Here is a 22032-nt window from a genome sequence, read left to right as displayed (position 1 = left end):
AACTTTAGTTTTGACTGAATCCATTAGGTTGAAAAAGTAGTCTGGATCAAACTCTTTCAACTTTAATCGAATTCTATTCTTAAGGTGGTCAAGATTTTTTGCAGTAAATCCATTTCCATAAACTTTTGCTTTTAAATGTGCCCAAAAATTTTCAATTGGCCTTAACTGCGGTACATTTGGGGGGTTATCTTTAGCGTCGACAAAGTTAATACCTAAAGTGTTGTAAGTTTCTAATGTGTGTTTTGCATAATGACATCTCGCTCCGTCAGGCCAAAATAAAATTTTCATGTTTTGATGCTTGGAATTTATAAATGGAAGAAGTCTTTTTGTAATACATTCTTTAGAATAAGTTTTTGCATCCAGTGCACAGTTTTTTACAGCAAAATAAGGCGATGAATGACCAAAACGACTGATTGCAATCCAAACGAGAACTTTCTCGCCAAACTTTTTTTTGAAGTTGAATTTAATGTTAGGATCAGTTTGAGAACTATCCTTTGTATAGTAGCCAGAGTTTTGTGAACAATTTGCACCATTTACACAGAAATAAGATTCATCGTCCATGATGATTTCAAACTCATTTGATGGCTTTAGTCCATGCATACTTAATAATCTATTTACGTATGAAACGCTTATCTTATATTTTAGTGCCAATTTTCTTTGCGAAATCCCGATTCTCTCTTCTGCTCTTGCAATCATGGACTCTCTCTTTTCTGGTGTAATTTTAAAAGGTTTTCTGCTGCAACCGATTTTTCTATTCATTGGCAAATTATTTTCAGACCTTTTAATTATGTCATAAATTGTAGATTTAGCGATTCCCATTTTCTTAAAATGATCCACTGTAAATTTCTTTCCACTGTTTATGTTTTGTTTATAGAAATTTCCAATCACATTTCTAACATCGTTCTCTTTTAGATGCTCCATGTTTATTTGAATTAATTATTTAAACTCAATTTTGCCACAAAATGAAACTGTTGTTGTTGACCGATTAAATTTAAAAATTTCGAATCGAAAATTCGAAATTTAGAACAATTTGTGTACATTTGAAATCAGTCCGGATTTTTTGTGAACAGACGTTACAATTTTGTGAAGGATCTTTTTTAAATAGTCCCTGTGGTTTACATCTTTCAGAGGAAAAAATAAATCTTTTTGTGCTATCATCAAGAAATTTTCCTTTAAAATATCCCATATCTGTAGTTAATGTATTTCATTCCTAAAATATATTCGGTTCTGAATCTGTTTCTTCAACTTGCATTGCAGTGGTAAGATTGTTAGGATTTGCAAAAATATCTGCATTACTTTTATAACGAGATTCATTATGATCTTTCAAAATTTCATTATGTTCTAAGTTAATTGAAACAAATAACATTTCTTCTTGTTGGGTTGCAAGTACTAGTAATGACATTGATATTTTTTATCTACAACTACTTCACTAGGTTTCTGTTCTACTGATGAAAAAAATAAGGATATCTTTTTATTGTTTTTACGTAATCTTTCATCAGTCTCCTTTTTTAATTTCCTTTTTCTGGCTCCACTCATATAAGTTCTTTTGAGTCCATGCTATTGTAAGAAAAATATTTTATTAGAACATTTATATCTATGCATTAACCCTATAGATATAAATATATATAGCTAAATATTTTTGAATAAATAACAGACTTAATTTGTATTTATTCTTTAGCTTGTATTTTGAGTCCGCCCTTTTAATTTTATATCAGATGTGTACACATAATTTGTGTTTCTTTGTTAATTCGTACTATCCTCGTATTATAACAAAACCTAGTGCGTACTCAACACAAAAATATGGTTCTACCTGTATCGTGTTTATATACATTTTTTAATTTAAAAATTCAAGATCTAAGGAATTAATTTATAATGGAAATTTTAAATCGCTAGAATAAAATTGCAAGATTTTTTTAACAAGCTGTTAAAAAACATTCCAATATTATAAATATAACTAGTTTATTACATATTAGCTAAACATTTTGATAACTTAACTTATTGTAATGAATATTATAATTATATGATTTTTACTGCTTTGCATGAATGCATATAAAAAGAAAAGCACTTACCTTCTAAATATAATAATATTTAATAATTTATATTTAATTTTCCACTTCAAAATCACCTAACTTTATCGACAAATAGACAACGTTAATATTCACTCATGTTCACTAATACTCAATAGAAATTCTATAATGGTGTGCTATTGAAATTAAATTCTGTAACAAAATCTCTATTGAAATTTAATTCGCCAATAAAACTTCTGTTGAAACTAAATCTATAATAGAATTTCAATTGAAATTAAATTCTATAATAGAATTTCTATTGAAATTAAATTCTATAATAGAATTTCTATTGAAATTAAATTCTATAATAGAGTTCCTATTATAGAAAAATAATCTGTTTTTTTTTAATTAAAAATACGTGAAAAATCTCAATGGGGCCCTCTAAGCTCCGGGGCCCTCCCGCCTTGCGGGGTTGTGCTCCCCCTAGTTACGCCACTGTATGGATACCAATTGTCAGTCCTAAACTTAGAAAAAACTTAAAAACCAAAATGTAAATATATATTCACATCAGCTCCTAATTAACAATTAGGAAACTATCTTTGAACACAAACTTAAGTGTCTAACAGCTAAAATGCTTAAGCAGATATTTATTGGTGAGACTAAAAAAAAAGTTATATCCAGATGTGTTTAGCACCAGAAAAATAGTATAAAAGGAAAATACGTCAGTTCTGGTGCAGCTGGACATTGCAAGCATGCAATTGTATTTTTGAATGGTAGCATCCTGAGAGAAGTAGCCACTATAACTGTAGTTATAGTGGCTACTTCCCTGTGAATTTAAAAAATTATATAGTATAGATTGGCAAAACATTTTAATACCTAAACTGTGGTGCACAACAACAAAAGGTTTTTTTAGAAGTTTATTGTATATTCTATATAATATATTCTATATATTCTATACAATTTTCATCATGTATCATTACCCAAGTATTATATATTATTATAAATATTATATATTAAGTGGTTTGATTACTAAAAAATAAGATTATGTTATATACTAAATTAAAAGGTTAATAAATAAAGCTAAAATAAAAAACTAAAAAGAAAAATTATGTAAAATTTCTGAAAAAAACATAAAAAAACTGACAGAGCATAAAATAATTTTTAAAATAATTATATTCTTTTCTCATCATAATGCACTAGAAATTGAACAATGACTGTCAAAAATTTGTTTTTTAAATGACAGTTGTTATAACACATTATGATTTTTTTTCCTTAATAAAATACAACTCAATATAACTTAAGTCTACACCAAATAATCCACTCCTCAAGGTATGCTTACAAGTTACATCAAGTTTTTAAAAGTAAAGCCATATTATTTTATTTCGTATATTTTTCAGGTTATATATTTCTAAAGATAAAGCCTTTAAAGGCATGCAAAACTTTTTAATAATATTTACAACTATGAACACACTAATATATGTAATACAATGTGCACACTAAAGCAACAACTTTGGAGAAAAACTCTTTAGAGACTTTTCATTTGTGAATACAATTTAAAATTTGAGTATGGTAGAAAATTTTCTTTTACTTTTTATTTATTAATAATTGTGTTTTCTATTTAACATGAAAATTATTAAAATAAATTCAAATAAAGAAAGTTTGTAATTTTTTTATTGCTTACAACCTTGAATCAAATTTTTTTGCTTTCAACCTTGAATTATATTTTATTATTTGCAACCTTGAATTATATTTTATTGCTTGCAACCTTGAATCATATTTTATTATTTAAATTAAATTTTTTTAAAAATAATCTTACCACACTGAGGCGCATCTGGTTCTCCTTTCATAAAAAGCATGCAAAATGACTGGTTTATCAGGTTTTTTAAACGATCTTCCAAGTTCTGAAAACAAAAATTATTTTAAAAATTAACAGAGATTTATAAATTCAAACAGTGCAAATTTTTATTGCTTGTATAATCTATAATTATTTCACGGCAAAATGATAATGTTGATAATTGAAAAAATTAAAAATTAAAAACAATTTAATCTGTATACAATATATTTACATATTTACATATTGCAATCTACAGACCTAATTTTATATATATAAAAAAATTTAAAATTATAGAAAAAAGCAATACAAAAAAAATATATATATACATTTTTATTGGAAGCAGCAGAAACTTCTGGAGCAACAATAGGACTAACAAATGAAGTCACATGATGTTTAACTTTTTTTGTTAAACTTGCTGCATCAGCACCCTCGATTTTATCAATAACCTTGGAGTTCTAAATCAATATATACATACATACATTAACACATACATAGATACATACATAGATACATACATAGATAGATACATACATACATCTAAAATAATAAAAATAAAATATAATATAAAATAAAATCATTTTTTTTTATCTCCATTATTAAAGATAAAGGAAAAATTAATTTTTTGCCTACATTTTGTTTTCTTAATTTGCAAAAATAAAGAAAACAAATTTTCTTCTATTGTAAAAAAAAATCTCAAATTATTGATTTCCTTATGCAGTTGCAGGGTTGACCTGCTCATTATGCACAACCGCAAGAATCTAACCACAAAAAACATAAAAAAAGAAAATAATCACAAACATAACAACACTTTCATATAACAACAACAAACAAAAAAAAGTAAAATTCAACCAGAACAAAATTTTTCTGCAACAACCATAACGAAATTCTTCCGCAATAACCAGAACAAAATTCTCCAGCAACAACCAGAACTGAATTCTTCCACAACAAAAAATCCAAATAAATAAAATACTTTATAAAACTCAAAACTATTTCCTTGGTTCAACACAAGTTTTTTTTTCACTTTGATGAAAAATGTATTTTACATTTATGTTTCAGCGTGTTGATATGGAAGATAAAAAATAAGATTTCTATTCAGTTCTAATCATACCACAAAATATAATAACTAAGACATCTTCAAAAGAATTATGAAACAGTTTACTATTATGAAATTTGAAACAACAATGTATGAGTAAATATTTTGTTTCAAAAAACAAGGAAATATAAGTAAACACTTTAATTTTATTTTATTTACACTACTTTTTAACTTTTTATAACATTATTTACGATAAAAAATAACAACAGTATTTTTTTAATCTACTTGTGCAACAAAATTTTATCTTAAACAGGTGTCTTGTAAAATATAAGTAATAACTTATATTTTATAAAATATAAGTTGCTTTTTCTCCTTTTATGTTTTAATCCTTATAAGAATGTTTGTTGTGGATTATGTTTAATGGATGTTAATTAATTACCGGTAGCTTATGATTCTGCAAAGGTTCTGCATTAAGAGAAAATTAAAGAGAAACTAAAAAGCAAAACGTTCCGCATTAAGAGAAAATTAAAGAGAAACTAAAAGGCAAACGTTCTGCATTAAAAGAAAATTAAAGAGAAACTAAAAAGCAAAACGTTCTGCATTAAGAGAAAATTAAAGAGAAACTAAAAAGCAAAACTTTCTGCATTAAGAGAAAATTAAAATAACTGTAAACTTTGTTGGCAATAACTCAATATTCTAATGATGTTTAAATTATATATAAAATAACTTAATTAAGTTGATCAGGTGATACCTTTTATATAGTAGTAGATTCTCTCATCATACTAACTTAATAACATGCAGAGATACATCTTAAGCATCTCTTATGTAAATAACAGTTACAATGTGACTTTTTATAATATTTATCATTCCAACTTTCTAACCGAGATACTAACACTTTGCAAACAAGTAAAAGCTTTAGATAATAAAAAAAAAATTTATTTTCAACAAGTATCTCCAAAATAGCCAATAATTTAGTCTATAAGTATGCATTTCAATAATTTAGTCTATAATTATGCATTTCAAAGTATTTTACTAGATTAACTAGATCCACTTAAAACTAGAGCACACAAAGTTAAAAAGTTTCAACGTAATGAATAAATTTTACTTCTTTTAACTGTTAAATATCATTAAATAAGTCATACTTTAATATCAACCCTTGGAATTAGGAAAAGTGTTAGAGGTCAGCATCATGCTTGCAAAAAAATCGACACAAAGGGGTTACCATAAAATAAAGAAACAAGATCAACGATTTTTCAAACACTTTAAGGTTAGCAGTTAGGTCGGCATTGCCGAGTGATGATCCTAATTCTAAGGACTACTTTACTATAGATATCTAAAACAGAAAAAGTATTTTATAAAAACTAACAACCTTTAGCAGAATAAATGTAGGCACAGATTCAACTTCATACTGCTGCGTTATTTCAGGTAATTCTTCTGCTTCAATCTAAATATCAATTTAATAACTTTTAAATTATAAAATTAAATGTTTTAATGTCAACAAAATTATTTATCATAAGAAATAAAAACAATCCAGCATTTATCAAAAATTTACTTTTAAACATTGACATAAATATCCAAAACATAAATCATCATATGGTTAATATTTAAAAAGCTGACCAAAACAGATCCTTTGACACTCATTTGTACCAGTTGCAGTGAGAAATATTTTATAACTTTAATAAACCAATGAAGTTTTGTTTACATACTTAAGCAATAAATCAATAGATAAAACTTTATATAAACTAATAACAAAACTCTACAGTCAATCAATACATGATGCTAATGGAACAAAGAAAGGTAGAGGAATCCTACTTTAAATCCAAATCAGCTCTCCTTAAAAGTATATCCATTATTGTTGTTTAACTGTGTTCACTCAAATTACTAATGATAGAAATGGGAAATATTGTGGGTCTGAAGAAAATGCTAGATCATGGTTTGAAGATAAAAAATCATTGCTCAAAAAATAACCAGATTGCTGGTGCAACATACTCATAAACCACTTTTTTTAAAACAAATAGTAAGTTTTTATTGCCGACCTTATACAGACAAAAAATAGTTAATTTTAATAACTTTCTTATTTCTTTAATTCCCAGGGCTGCTTAAATCTAATGATATTCCAAAGAAGCAAATTATTTGATTGTTAAATATCTTAAACACTCTTGCTTCTGTTAAGTTATTTCTTTCTCTTTTTCAGCTTATATTTCTTATTATTTCTGGTATTATGATATTCTTGATGTTTCTGTTAGGTCACATGTCACAACGTTGGGATGATTAGCAAGAATAAGACAACTTTATAGCATATTACTTATTAGGTGTCAATCTATAATTGAGTCAAGATCTCTAATTAAAACATTAATAAGCTAATAAAACTAATTAAATTTTTTTTTTTTGAAAGGTGTTTCCTGAACTTTCTTTTAACAATGTAAGTGCTTTACTAAATTAAGTTTGTCTATTAGTTGCAAATTTTGCACCAGTGGATATAATTTTCAAAAATTTAGAGATTGCTCTTACCACTCTAACTATCTTTCAATAAGATTCTTCTCTCTATTATTACCAAGGTCTTTGAATCTTTAATAAAAAAAATAAACCTAACATCTCATCTTGAGTTAAACAACTTACGATCTAACAATCAATGTGTACTTTAACACTCTTTCTATTGCTGATTTGTCAACCATAATAATAGAAAAGAGAAAACAACAATGAAAGAAAACAACATTGACAATGTGAATTTGGAACATGTTTAAAAAAGAGAGGGTCTCATTAGAAAAACTAGTTTAAAAATGACAACAGTATTTCATAGAAGGACAAATAAGACATTTGTAGAGGTAGAGAATGGAATCAGAAGTAAAAAAGTGGCAAGCATAATAAATAAAGGCTATTAGCAGATGTAAACATTATAATAGATTGTATATATGATTTCCATGAGGTCAGTAGTGAATGATAATCTGAGATGTAAAATAGAAGACTCAGTTAAGTGTGTTGTCATTTATCAATGTATCAAAATACTGCAATACTTATTGACAGTAAATAACTTAGTTTTGTTTGGGTTAAAATTCACCAGCCACTGCAATCTCTAACCTGTCACAATTTATTCAAGATTGGCTGCTTATTATTAACAAAAAATCATCAAAAATTGCTAAAGTTTTGTCAAGTATATAACTGTGCCATCACCAAATAGAACCTTTTCAAAGGAAGTCTCTAATATAGATCAGAAACAACAAAGGACCAAGGATAGATCCTTGAGGTACCCCAGAAGTTAATAGAAATCAGATTTTTTTTTTAAACGCAGATATAAAGGAATGACTTGAATTGAATTTTAAAAACTTTTAGAAAAATCAGCAATAAAGAGACAAATTTTCATGATTTTAATGGATCTAAAAAAAGCTGGATTCATCTTGTTTATTTCCAAAATGATTTCGAATTCCCCCTGTCTTAGTGTTTTCCTAAACAATACAATTTATATTTTTCAAGTCTTTGTCAACCATATTATGCAACTATCTTTTTTACTATTTTATTGAGGATCATTTCATGATTTTTACATGTGTTGTAAATTAGTTTTACTTTTTTATAATTATTAAATTCACCTTCCCAACATTTGAGTAGACTTATTTTTTTACTTTCAACTCTCTCTTATCACTGAACTTTGTTAAACAATTCTGGTACATAGAGAAACAGATTTTTATTTTATTTGATGAATATTTATACAGGATAAATTATTTCAGAATTATTATAATTCTGTTATCAATGTAAGTCCTGATACAAAATATAAAAGAATTAAAATCAACTGAAATAATAAAGTTATTTAAAATGTTATTAAAACATTTAAATTATATTTTTAACTTATTTTTAAATTCAGTTGACAAGTTGATAAGTCCTAAGCTCTAATGGTAGATCATTATAGACTCTTGCACCAGAGCAATAGTAAGAACTTTTAGCAAATTAAAGTTGAATTATTAGAATTTCAATAAGGTTGCTATTATTTTTTGTTGCTTTTGAGTGGTTGATAACTTCAAACTACACCTTTTCAGGATGTAATTGAGAACTTGAAAGTTGTAAATAAGAAATTGTAAGATGTAATTGAGAAGATAAAAGTTGTAATTTAAAAAAGTATAAAGAGTACAAAGTTTTTTGTATTTTGAATTTTGTAGTCCTAATATACTTTTTAATTTAAGACTGGAAATAATAATATAATATCAATAAAATATAAAAAGTCATGAAAAAGGCATTTGAGGTTTAGGCGGTAACTAGAAAAATCCTATTGGGTGTCAATTAAAACTTTCTTTTATTTTTGTTTGTGAAAAATTTAATTGAGATTTCAGATGAATAATAAATAAAACACAAATAATTTATTTACAAAAAAAATTAAATTTAAACAACGTCATTAAAAATCATTGGAATATTCAGTTAAGCACCAACTTGGACGACTTCCATATTTAAAATCGTTGCATAATGCGTGGTCGTATGTTGTACAGCGCGTATCACCCCTCATTATTGTATTTTTTGCTGACAGTCACTTTCAATCCATGTTAGTGTTTCTTTGATTTGATCATCTGTTAATTTTTTTGGTTTAAAACCACCTCTTCCAATAAAATTGTATGCTGTCTTATATTTGACACCTAAAGTTTGCGCCAGAGTCACCCAATCGTTGTTTTGCTCAGCACATTCAATTACAAATCTTCTATCATTTGATGAAATTAAAACATGTTTTCTTTCAACTTGTTCAGTTATATGTATTTTATGTCTACAAATTGGACAAGATGGTTCTGGTTGTTCCAGAAGTGGTTGTAAACAAATTTGGTGAAATAAATGCTTGCACAGATTCAATTTAATAACAAACTTTCTATTCATAGTGTATTGACAAATAACACAACGATCTTTCAATTCCATTACTGTATTACTGTATTGCTGGTGCGTAAAAATGCTAAATTTGATATCATTAACTTATTAAAATGCATGTCCAAGAAGATCTTTTATAATGACCTTTAAGCTTACATTGAATTTGCAATTACAAATAATGTATTCTCATTTACATATTACAATTTACAATTTTTACATACAATACAATTACAACTTTTGTTTTTCAAATTACATATTGTGATTTCTTATTTACATGTTGGGTTTCTCAATTACATTTTAAAATCTCTTAATTACATGTTGTGTTTCTTAATTACATATTGTGACTTCTAAATTAGATGTTGTATTTCTCAATTACATCTAACTTTCCTTAATTTCAACTTTCAAGTTCTCAACTACATCTTGAAAAGACGTAGTTAGTAAAGTTTGAGCATGATAAAACAAGAATGCATTACTTTGTTAATAGACAAGATTTAACAAGAATTTGCCAGAATGGTCATTAGTGTTTACTTTTTGCTTGCTGTTTGCATACAAGATGCACGTGTATGCAAAGAGTCTAGCTTAACTGTTTTTGATTGTGGTTGAGGCAAAGATTTCTACAGTGGATTAAAACAGGTATAATAGTCAACTGGAAAATGTGTTCTGCTGTAAGAGGTGTTAACAAATAGTACTTGCAGTTTAAGTTTATCTAACAATTATTTTTTCACAGTTTTCAAAATTAAGGATTTTTGAGATTGAGTTGTGCTGGTCAATACAAAAACACAAAAAATTTTTAAAAAACTATGCATAAATGAGAATGATTTGGTATTAAAACAGAATGAAATTTTTATGCAACAAGTGATAATAAATCTTTATGGTATCATTAGGTACATTAAAAAGAGTCACAATATTTTTAATAATAAGATATTGGAACAGTGTCACAAATTCAAATTAACTTATTTAATTATTTTTTATTTAATTTTTTATTTTAATTAACATATAACTCTAAACCATGTGTTACAAAAATTTTTTTAATGCTATTCTAAAACAGAAGATAGTATCCATAACTGGTTAAGCTTACTGAAAAACAAAACAAAATTATTTCAACATATAAATAATTGGTAACATAATATTCTGTTTTTAAAAATAAAATTTAAAAAGGCATGCTATCGGAAAAATCTGCGAACCTTTCTTGATCAAAAAAGGAAGTAAGAAAGCATAAATGTATTTAAATCAATATATTTCTGAAAAATTAGGACTGTAAAGATTACATATAAATAGGGAAAAAACAAAAAAAAATTAAGGTTTACAGAAAACTCTGACTTTCTTTTTGATGCCTCCCATTAGTTTCTGGTAAAGTGATTTTTGTAAGTTTTAGCAGCGTGATCCCATTTTTTCTTCAAATCTGTAGCTGATTTTACTGTTTTTCCACTTAATTTCAATTTCTTTTTTATGATGGCCCAAAATTTTTCAATAGGACGTAATTCGGGGCAGTTTAGAGGATTCATCTTTTTCCGAACCAACATCACTCCATTATCATCGTAAAACTTTTGAGTATCTTTTGAGTAATGTATGTGGCTAAATCAGGCCAAAACAATACTGAAGTACTTCTATGAGCTTTAATTAGTCGTTTTATACGAGAAAGACAACATTTCACGTATTCCGAAGATTTCATTGCGCCCAAACAAACATGAGTTGGTGATTTTTTGCCGCAAGAGCAAAGTGCCTGCCAAATCATCAATTTTATAGAAAATTTATCAGTCATTACATACTTGTATTTATCACTCACATTTCCTCTTATTTTAGAAGCATAGTAGCACTGCCCAGGAATTTGTTTAAAATCCATTTTAACATAAGTTTCGTCATCCATCAAAATGCATCCGTTATGTTTTGTTAACAAGTTGTCATACAATTTTCGAGCTCGACTCTTTGCGGTTGAATTTTGTTTATCGTTTTGATTTGGCATTTTAACTACTTTAAAACTTTGATATCCAAGTCTCTGTCGCCATTTGTGTACAAAAAAATTGGAAACCTTCAGTTTTTTCGCTCGATATCTATCAGACCAATCAGGATGTTCTTCCAATGAAGTCTCCAACTGTTCGAGAGCTCTAGGATTTGCTGTGCATTTTTTTCGACCACTTCCTTGTTTTCTCTGAATAGTTTTCTGTTCTGTAAACCGTTAGAGAACAGTGTCTACAGTTCTTCTTGATATTTTTAATGATTTCGCCAACTTTCTATTCGATAAAGTTGGATTTTTTAAGTGTTTGTCCACAATCAAAAATCTTTGTTTAGTTTGCTCGGTTGACATTTTGAAACTAAATAATATTTTTAATTATTTTTTTCTGCCAAAATGTTCTATTATACAAACACTACCACACACAAAAAAATAATTTCAAAAAACAACCTTTAACTAGCTTTACCACACTGCAAAAGGTGGGCAGTTTTTTCCGATAGCATGCCTTAATTGTAGACAAAAAAGTGGATAAGTTTAAATGTTTCATTAATACTCTAAAATATTAAACTTAAGAAGGTATCAAACTTCAAATTTAAAAATAATTAAGTATTCTTATGCTCAATTGATTGTTTAAAATGAATGCTTGCTGTTGCAGTCAATCAAACAGCTCATCAGTTTTTAGGATAGTCTGGATGGTCACTTGATCTTATGCAGCACTGCCAATGGTTGCTGAAGTTTTGATCATTGATTCAGTTACTTGCTTGGAATATATCCCGAGTGAGCAGTTATGATGGGAAACAAATTAATGACATGGTAAAAAAACGTGTGTACCTTTAGAGTTATGATTATGTTTGGGAAATTCAGGTATGAGCATTTGAACTAATCTATCTTTGAAGGATTGTCATATGGCAACTTGATAATGGGTTCATGAACAACATTTTTGAAGTCCTTGCTCTCATGGCATTGGCTCCGGCTTTATAAGCTTTGGGAATACTTTAAATGGATCCAAAGATTCTGAGTCGGCAACTTTAGCATAGGACCTTTGAACTCCACATTACACCAAGTGAATAAAGGTGCTCACCAAATTTGCTCACCAAGGGTGAGCAAATTAATGATATTGTAGACCACATACAATGTTGGCAAGTTTTATGTCACATGATAAAACAAAATTCATTCTATCAAAAATAAGAAAATCCTCTTAACTCCAAAGTTAAATGAAAAAAAAAAGAAAGCAAAGTTTCTAAGATGGAGGATAGAAATTGTCAACTTAGATTCTTTGTCTCTAAGTTGACAATTTCAGAAAAGACTTTCAAGAAACCATCTCCTCCATACAATCTAACTTTTGGAATAAAGTCTGATACTGTGCCCTCATCTTAATTATAGCTCGTCTCAGTACATTCAAGTCTTTGCAACATACCAAAAGCCTTTTTGAGGTGTTGCATTTTGTTGTATCACAAATATCTGAAGTAACAAACAAATCAGAAAGATGTTAACCTAGTGAAACATACTAGGCTTAGAAGGTTTTGTACAATTCTATGTGGTGTAACTAGATTTAGGGTGACACAAGCTTGTTTACACCACAATTCGACAATCCAGTCTGAGCAACTTTAAACAACAAGAAGATTTTGTGCAGTTAATACACCTGAAGCTAGAAATAATTGTCAAAAGATTGGAAGGTTTTGCAAAAAAAAAAACTTAAGAAAAATATTTTAAAAAAATTTTTTAGAAAAAGTTTTTATATTTTTTTTGGGTAAATTCTTGGATACACATTTTCTAAAGCTTAACTTTATTTAACTGTTTAAATATTCATTAATTTTTATATTCATAAAAAAATGAAGCAAATAATACATTACTTGAAACCACAGAAAGCAGTTTTCCTTTTCCTTGATTCAGTCTTACAGTCCCATGAGGCGATAAAGTCTTGTTTGAAATTACTAAAGCAGCTACATTTTCAGATTTAAGATCATCTTTTGTAGTAGCATTCAACAAATTCTGTCTAAGTGGTTGTTTGATGCGGTTATGAGGAAGACCTCTACCAATGATTGAAAAGCATGTTAAACATCGTATTTTTATTGGCTGATTGTACTTTATGGGGAGCCATTCAAGAAAAGCTAGTTTGTAGAGGGTTATTAAGTTTTGTTTTTCTAATGCAGGAAATCAAGCAGTCACATGTCTGACTTAAAACACCCCCTGCCTTGGGGTTCTTGATTGAGTAAAGGCTAGAGAAGGTGTCTTGATAAAAATACTCATCTTGGACAGATAATTAACGCATTCGGCTACAGTCTTGTAGAAGGCCTCCTAGGCAAAGAATTAATTCTCACTCAAGAATTAAAACTCATTCTATTATCTCCTAATGAGGGTACAGCTCTAAAATTCATTTTTATGGTTCTGAGGCCGGCTGGTAGTCAGGTTTCCCGAACTCTGTGGTAGCTCTCAGAGAGGATGATTCCATAAACAGCTGAAAAATATCAAAGTATTAACAGTGCCATGTTGCGCATGGATGGTGTCCCTGCTTGTACTTTTGGTGTGCATTGTCAAGTCCACATTTGGAGCCCTTTGTTATGGCTTATGGTTTATTAATAGTAAGGAGGCAATTATTTGGGCTATTAAACAGTGTACTTAGTACTGTCTATGCTTTGAGTCAATTTCTTTAACAAATTTAAAAATTAATAAAGTACCGAAAACTATAAAACACAAAAAAACATCGTCATCACCAAGTTCTCTAAACCTATCATTCACTAATATTGTGGTGGTCGAAGTAACTTTTCTTCTGTTGAGTCTTATCTCTTGCAAAGTTTACCAGACCTACTTGCTCTTTGTGAGACTAATTTGAGTTCAGCTGTCTCATCTTGTGATCTTAGTGTTGATGGTTATCTTCCTTTAATTTGTAAAGACTCCAATAGTCACATGCTGTCGTTTAGCACCACTTCACTCTATCGCCTTTCTCTTTGTTCTATATCGCTCCCCTTCATCTTAAGACTGCATTCTTTTTTATGTTATTTCTGATCAAATTGACCAAGCCTTTTCTCTTTATCCATCAACCAATATTATTGCTGTTGGTCAATCTAATGCTCATTGCACCGAATGGCTTGGTTTTAGTGTCAGTAACTCTGTTGGCGTTAAGGCCCTCAACTTTTGCCTTTCCTAATCTTTAACTCAAATAGTCAATTTTCCAAATCGCCTTCCAGACAACCAAAATAATTTACATTCTCTACTTGACTTATGTCTTGCTTCTGATCCTACTCAGTGCTCAGTTTCTCCACATTCACCCTTAGGTGCTTCCAATCACGGTTTTATCTCTCTAAAACTATTCTCATTTTTCTCCTTCATCTGAATCCCCCTATCATCGTACCTCTTACAACTACCTTAAAGCTGACTGGGACTCTTTCCGTGATTTTCTTTGTGATGGCCCTTGGGTAGAAATCTTTCATCTTCCTGTTAACAAATGTGCTTCTTACATAACTTCATGGATTCAGGCTGGCATGGAATCTTTTATTCCCAATCAACAATTCCAGGTAAAGCCTCACTCTTCTCCATGGTTTTCCTCACACTGTGCTGCTGCAATTGCCAATCTAAACCATTACTTTCATATCTAACAGCAAAACAATTCTCCAGAAAACAGATGTCTGTTTATTACTGTTAGAAACCATTGTAAAAAGGTTTTGTCTAATGCCAAAGCCCGCTACTCTCAGGTCATGAAATCTCGTATTTCATTACAAAAAATAGGCTTTCATTACTTCTAGAGAATCGTTAATAGTTTCAATAATAAGGGCAAATCTGTAATTCCACCTCTCTTGTATGATTCGGATTTTGACACCTCTCCTAGAGTCAAAGCTGAATTGTTTGCTAAGAACTTTTCATCTATATCATCTCTTGATTCCACTAGTTGCGTTCTACCTGATATAGCCATCAAACAAGTTGATCCATTGCTTGACATTTGTATCACTCCAGCTTCTGTATCTTAAGTGATTTCCTGCTTAGACTCTTCTACAGCTTGTGGCCCGGACAACATACCTGTTATAGTTTTGCAGAAGTATTCTCTGGAGCTGTCATCTATACTTTTAAAACTATTCAATAAGTGCTTATCAGAATCTTGTTTTCCAGCCTGCTGGAAAACAAGATTCTGATAAGCACTTATCAGAATCTTGTTTTCCAGCAGGCTGTTATCCCTACTTTTAAAAATTCTGGAGAGCGATCTGATTCGTCTAACTACCATCCCATCAGCCTTGTTCCTATCATAAGCAAGGTTTCTGAATCTTTAATTAACAAACACTTAATCTCTCATCTTGAATCTAATAACTTACTTTCTGATCATCAATATGGATTTCAATCTTCTCATTCTACAGCTGATTTGTTAACAGTAATAACTGATAGGTTTTATCATGCATTAGATAAAAGTGGAGAGGTTAAAGTCATCGCTCTTGACATTTCTAATGCTTTTGATTAAGTTAGCCATGCTGGTCTTCTCCTTAAGCTTTCTTCTAATGGTGTATCTGGTAACATCTTTAAGATTATTGAATCCTTCCTTTCCAATAGTAGTATAAAAGTTGTTGTCGATAAACAGCACTCTTCTTCTTATTCTGTAACTTCAGGGGTTCCTCAAGGTTCTATCCTTGGCCCTATACTCTTTAATTTACATTAACGATCTTCCAGATACTCTCACATCTAAGGTGGCATTGTTCGCTGATGATACTACCATTTATTTTTGTCATGATATGAAGCCAACAGTCACTGATTGCTTGGAGGGGGCATTTGAGTTTGAGGAAAAAACTCTTATTTGTTGAGTTTTTTTCCTCGAACATCGGTTCTTTGGAATTCACTTCCTTCATCTTTTTTTCCTGATTCATATAATTTGCAATCCTTTAAGTCATCTGTTAATCATTATCTTGCTCCACAATCTTCATCTTTTCTCTTCCAGTAACCTCCGACTCTAATTAGTAGTTGCTTGCAGTCTTGTTGGAAGCAAAGATGTTTAAAAAAAATCGTTTAAAAAACTCTGCGGTAAGTACATTAAATCCTTTAAAGAAATTGAACCATAAACAAGTGTCCCCTCATTAAAAAAAATAACCATAAAAGGAATTTTAAAAAAAAAAAAAGTTTAAATAAGTATACGATTATAAAATAAAGAATTATTTTTTTTAAACAACATTTAAACTTCATTTTTAATTTTTTTTATTATTGTTTAATTTAAAGATATTTTATAAAGATTTCTTTTTAACTTTTTTTTATTCTGATTCACTCCCAACAAGACTGCAAGTAACCACTGTTAAGTTGGGAGTTACTAGAAAAAAAGAATAGAGTTAGAGAGCAAGGAAAAGGTTGACAGAAGACTCAAAAAATTAAAGGTTTATCAAAGAGTCAAGAAAACATAAAGATGGGAGAGAATTCCAAAGGGTTGAAGTGCAGGGCAAAAAGCTAGACGAATAAAATTTTTTGGAGCATGCAGGAACAGATGCAGTAAAAGAATGAAACTTTGATGAATGACGAGTCAAGCGAGAATGAGTTTTGGTTGATGGACCTAAAGATGATAGCTCCTTTGAGCGACGGTCATGATAGTATTCGTTGAAAAGAGAAAGAGATTCAACTTTACGACGATAGGAAAGAGGCTTAAGCTTAGCAGATAGGCCGGGTCCAACTATGTTTACAATTCGTTTTTGGACCTTGTCTTGAAGAGAAAGAGTATCATTAGAAGAACCAACCCAAATATAACAACAGTATTCCATACAGGAAGGAATAAGAGATTTGTAGAGGATGAAATCAGGAGTAAGTGGCGAGCACGATAAAGAGAAGCAACCTTAACAGATGGTAATTTAGCAATCGATTGTATATATGGTTTCCATGAAAGGTCAGTAGTAAATGATAATTCCAGAAGACATAAAGAAGAGGCTCAAGAAAGAAATGAATTGATAATTTAAAAAACTTTCCTAGATACACCTTATAAAACAAGCTTTTAGAGAAGTCTAACATGCCGAACTTTGTCGAAAGCCTTAGATATGTCAAGAGCAATAGTCCTAGCCGATAAAATCATTCAGTCACAGCAGTTAGCAAGTAGGATTGAAAACCGTATTGATTGTCTGATAGCAAGTTATTTAACTCAAGATGGGATGTGAGAAATTTGTTTATCAAAAACTCAAAGAACTTGCTAATAATAGAAAAAAGACTGATTGGATAATTGGAGGGGTCAAAATGTTCAACACAGTTGTAAGTAGTGCAATGATAAGGTGAGTCTGAAAATGAAATACGAGATGAAAGTCTTAAAGAGATCATTTTCATGGTCAGAACCACCTAAGGAAGAAAAAAGAAAAACTGAACACAAGCTAGGATCACAGACAAGACATAAATTAAGGGGTGAAGTTAAATGATTAGGGTTGTCAGGAAAATGAGTCACAAAGTTATTATCTGAGTAAGAGATTGAGAAATGCAGAAGTTATAGGCTTTACCAGGGTCAGTGGCATTAGAGCCAAGCCATTCAGTGTGATGAGCATTAGTCGTCAATAACAACAATATTGGCAGAGGGGTAAAAAGAGAGAGCATAGTCTATAATTTGATCAGAGATTATATCTAAAAGAGTGTAGTCTTGGGAAGAAGGAGAACGATAAGGAACAAAGGGAAAAGTGACAGAGTAAAGAGGTGCTAAGCGGAAGCACATAAAGGAATGGTCAAAGGATTCAAACCTGATTTCACAACAAATAGATGAACTGATGCATATGTATATCTTTAAGCCAAGCATGTGGCTATTGGAGTCTTTGCAAATCAAAGGATAGTACCCATCAACATTGAGATCAGAGGAAGGAATTGCAGAACTTAAATTAGTCTCACTACAAGCAAGCAAGTCTGGTGAATTTTGCGAGAGGTAATATTCAACTGATGGAAGATTGCTTCGCAGACCATGAATATTAGTAAAAGATATATTAAAACAGTTAGGTGATGGGGATGGTTTTATATGTTTAATATTTTGATTTACTTTTGGCATACTTAAATTTAAAGAGAACTTGACTCATTAATAGATGGCCTCCCAAGCAATGAGCCATGCAATTTTCTTAGTCTTGTTAATTGAACCTAAGTCATAACATAGAGCTCCTTATGTAGCCTCAACAATGCGCACCAAAAGCATCAACAGGAACACCATCTATGCACAACATGGCACTGTTAACACTCTGATATTTTGCTGCTGTTGATGGAATCAACAGCAGCAAAAAAAATAGAGTTCAGGAAACCTTACTACCGACGGGCTTTTTTAGAGCTGTACCCTTATTAGGAGATAACAGGAAGAGTTGCATATCCACTATCAAGGAGGCATAAGCAAAAACCTATGAGATAAGTCAAGAAGATCCAGCATTCATCATCCTAGGCAGGAAACAATTTAACACAGGTTTACATCTATGCCAGCCTAATAGATGAAGAAGGGTTTCAAGGCTGGTCAACAGAACTATTCTGCTTACCCCTAAAGTCTTTGCCTAGGAGGCCTCCTACAAGAAAGTAGCTGGATGCAGTTAGAATCTGCCCAAGATGAGTATTTTCATCGAGACACCATCTCTAGCCTTTACTCAACCAAGTGCCCCAAGGCAGGTAATTTTTAAGTGGGATTTCTAATAAGTTTAAAATTAAATTTATTTACTATGCAGTTCTTTAAAATATGCAACTGACATAAATAAACTTTTAACTATGTAAATATCTTTGTTGAATAAAGTTACATTTACTTGTGTTAGGTTTTTCGGTTATGCAACAAAATCTCATAACAAGGCCTGATATGGATCTCTGTTGTCATATTCGAACATAATCCTCTAGTGACCTTTCTTTTTTTGGACAAGATGCAAAACACTTTGTGAATGTAGTACACCTCTAGCAGCTAGGCTTTGCCTGTAACATTATCATAATCATGGAGCTATGTTTCCACCTCAAACTATATATTATATATGTATAGTTACATCCTTTTACTGTAACATTCCTTTATGCTCAAAAAACATTTAATCACCTTGTTTTTTTTTCTGTAAACATTGCTAGAGCATTTGAAATTTCCTACCGCCTAATTTTTCAGATTCATAATTTAAAGCTTAATTTCAGATTGATTTACAGCTTTTTAACCCTTTTGTTTTCTTGCACTTTATTTCTATTATTTTCTTTCTATTAAATCTCAACATTCATTATATTCTTTGTTCTTATTTTTTGCCAATTAACCAACTTAAAGAGCGCCTTCTATCCTAGTAAGGAAAATGACAATTAAATTAATCAAAAAACTTAATTCTCCAGTATGTTTATTGTTCAAGATGCCTACAATTTTATCAACCAAATATTTTTTATTCTTTCGGTATGTTTCTAAAGATGCTTAATATTATAGCAAATAAAACTTTTTTATGATTTTACTTAAAACAAACAAAAATTTATCAGTAAAAATTAAAATAAAAAAATAATATAGCCTCATATGAGAAAATGTTACATGTGACTTTCCAATAAGATTTATAACTTTGTCTAGTAACTTTAAAAATATTAAACATTCAAAAAAAACTAGACCTGGATATTAAAAAAAAATTTTAATGGGCAAACAACAGTAAAGAAGTAATCATAACAGATTAATTTAAAAGTATCATTGTATTTTGAATTGCTCTAAATTCTAAAATATTCTTTAAATTTATTGATATCAAAAAGATTGATGACGCAAAATTTAAATATAAACACACACACAAACAAAAAAAACTCACTCTTATAAACAGTGCATGTTGAAAATCTTCAGCAAGTTGAAAAAAAACATCATTCATTTGCTTACATTCAGCGGCCCATTCAGCTTCAAAATGTATTACAACCACTTGGCTAAATAAAATTACAATATTGTAAAACAAAGAAGACACTTGCATAATAAACATTAAATTATATGGCCGTAACTGTGATTTTTCTTTCACACCCATTCCTTTATTCATTAGTCTTAAAAATCTTAAAATCAAAAATGTTTTATTATTTTGGTTTTATAGAAAAAAACTACCTAAGAGATTTTTCTCAAAAACTACTTATAAGATTTTTACAATTTTTCAAAACAATGAAGGTAATATAATAATTTACTTATTTCAATGAATATTTTTCAAGTACTTGATATCATCTGCTGGATCTTGCTTTGAGTTACTTTTTTTGAATATTTTGCTTTTTCAACAAGATTCCTTTTATAATTGAACAGTAACTTTCAATAATTGGATGCTTAGGATAATTTGGAACATTTTCTAGTACAAATTTGATGCTATTTTGTTTTTTTTTCAAATAAATACTTAAAGAAATGCCGTTTGACATTTGACAACAAATCGCTTTAATTATTCCATCAATAGATCATTAAGGAGTTTTTTTACAATATGCTTTATATTCTTGTGAACTAAGTACTTTTCCTATCAAAGCTTGGCTGCATTAGAATTTTCCACTACCAACATCTCTTTTAATAGATTGAGTCTGTTTATATTGTTGCAAAGTAAATCTAACTGAGGATCAAGAATCATCAGTCAATTTTGAAATATCAAGTTGTGAGAAAGAGGAATTTAAAAAAAAAAAATTATTGAAACTTTTTTTCAACTTAATATTTATTTACTCATTTTAATCAAATATAAATGATAAACAATACTTATTAATTTTAGAACCAACAAGCAACACATTAGTTTCTGAGTGCAAAAAAATTGAAATAATTTGTTAAAAGGATCCCAAACCTCCAAGACGTTCTGTTCATATTAAAGGGAATGATAAAAAAAAAATATTTAGGCTAAAGTTTTTTGATTAAAATAAAAGAATAAATCGATACCAAGAAAAATTTTAGTTTTTTTATTTTAGTTGAAGCTTGCCTTCTTCGTTTTATTGTAGGCCTAAAAGTCAGCATAATATACGCCACAATCTACAGACTTGATAATTTATTCAAATGCGTTTTATTCCGAAGAGTTTAAGTACATGATGTCATTGACTTTTGTTTGTTTACATAACCAATCTCTTGCGCAAACAAACAAAAAATCAATGACATCATTTACTAAAACTCTTAGGAATAAAACGCGCTTGAATAAATTATTAATTCTGTAGATTGCGGCATAAATTATGCTGACTTTGAGGCCTACAATAAAACGGAGAAGACGAGCTTCGACTAAAATAAAAAGTTATCTTTTCTTGGTATTCATTTATTCTTTTGTTTTAATCAAAAAAATTTAGACCAAACATTTTTTTTATCATTCTCTTTAATATGAAAACAAGATGTCTCAGAGGTTTGGGATCCCTTTAAAGTAGTTTTTGAGTAATTAATAACTAAAGTGTGCTGAATTTCATCACGTTGAACTGATATATATATGTGTGTGTATATATATACATATGTGTGTGTGTATATATATATATATATATATATATATATATATATATA

At 29.5% G+C, this 22032-nt stretch overlaps 1 protein-coding gene across 1 annotated transcript in view; it reads right to left on the bottom strand.

The window, feature by feature from the left end:
• The window catches only part of LOC100208747 (glutaredoxin-3), a 47702-nt gene that overhangs the window by 16587 nt on the left and 9083 nt on the right, over positions 1 to 22032 (bottom strand). Inside the window, exons 3-6 of the mRNA XM_065793381.1 lie at positions 20360 to 20468; positions 6243 to 6317; positions 4167 to 4295; positions 3823 to 3907 (exon numbers count right to left, since the gene is read on the bottom strand). Of these exons, the coding sequence (XP_065649453.1) occupies positions 3823 to 3907; positions 4167 to 4295; positions 6243 to 6317; positions 20360 to 20468 (398 nt within the window). The remainder of the gene's footprint in view (positions 1 to 3822; positions 3908 to 4166; positions 4296 to 6242; positions 6318 to 20359; positions 20469 to 22032) is intronic.

Source organism: Hydra vulgaris, chromosome 03 (genome assembly GCF_038396675.1).
Source record: "Hydra vulgaris chromosome 03, alternate assembly HydraT2T_AEP".
Lineage (NCBI taxonomy): Eukaryota > Metazoa > Cnidaria > Hydrozoa > Anthoathecata > Hydridae > Hydra > Hydra vulgaris.
Note: the sequence above shows the minus strand (reverse complement) of the source record. Positions and strands in the feature narration are given on the sequence as shown.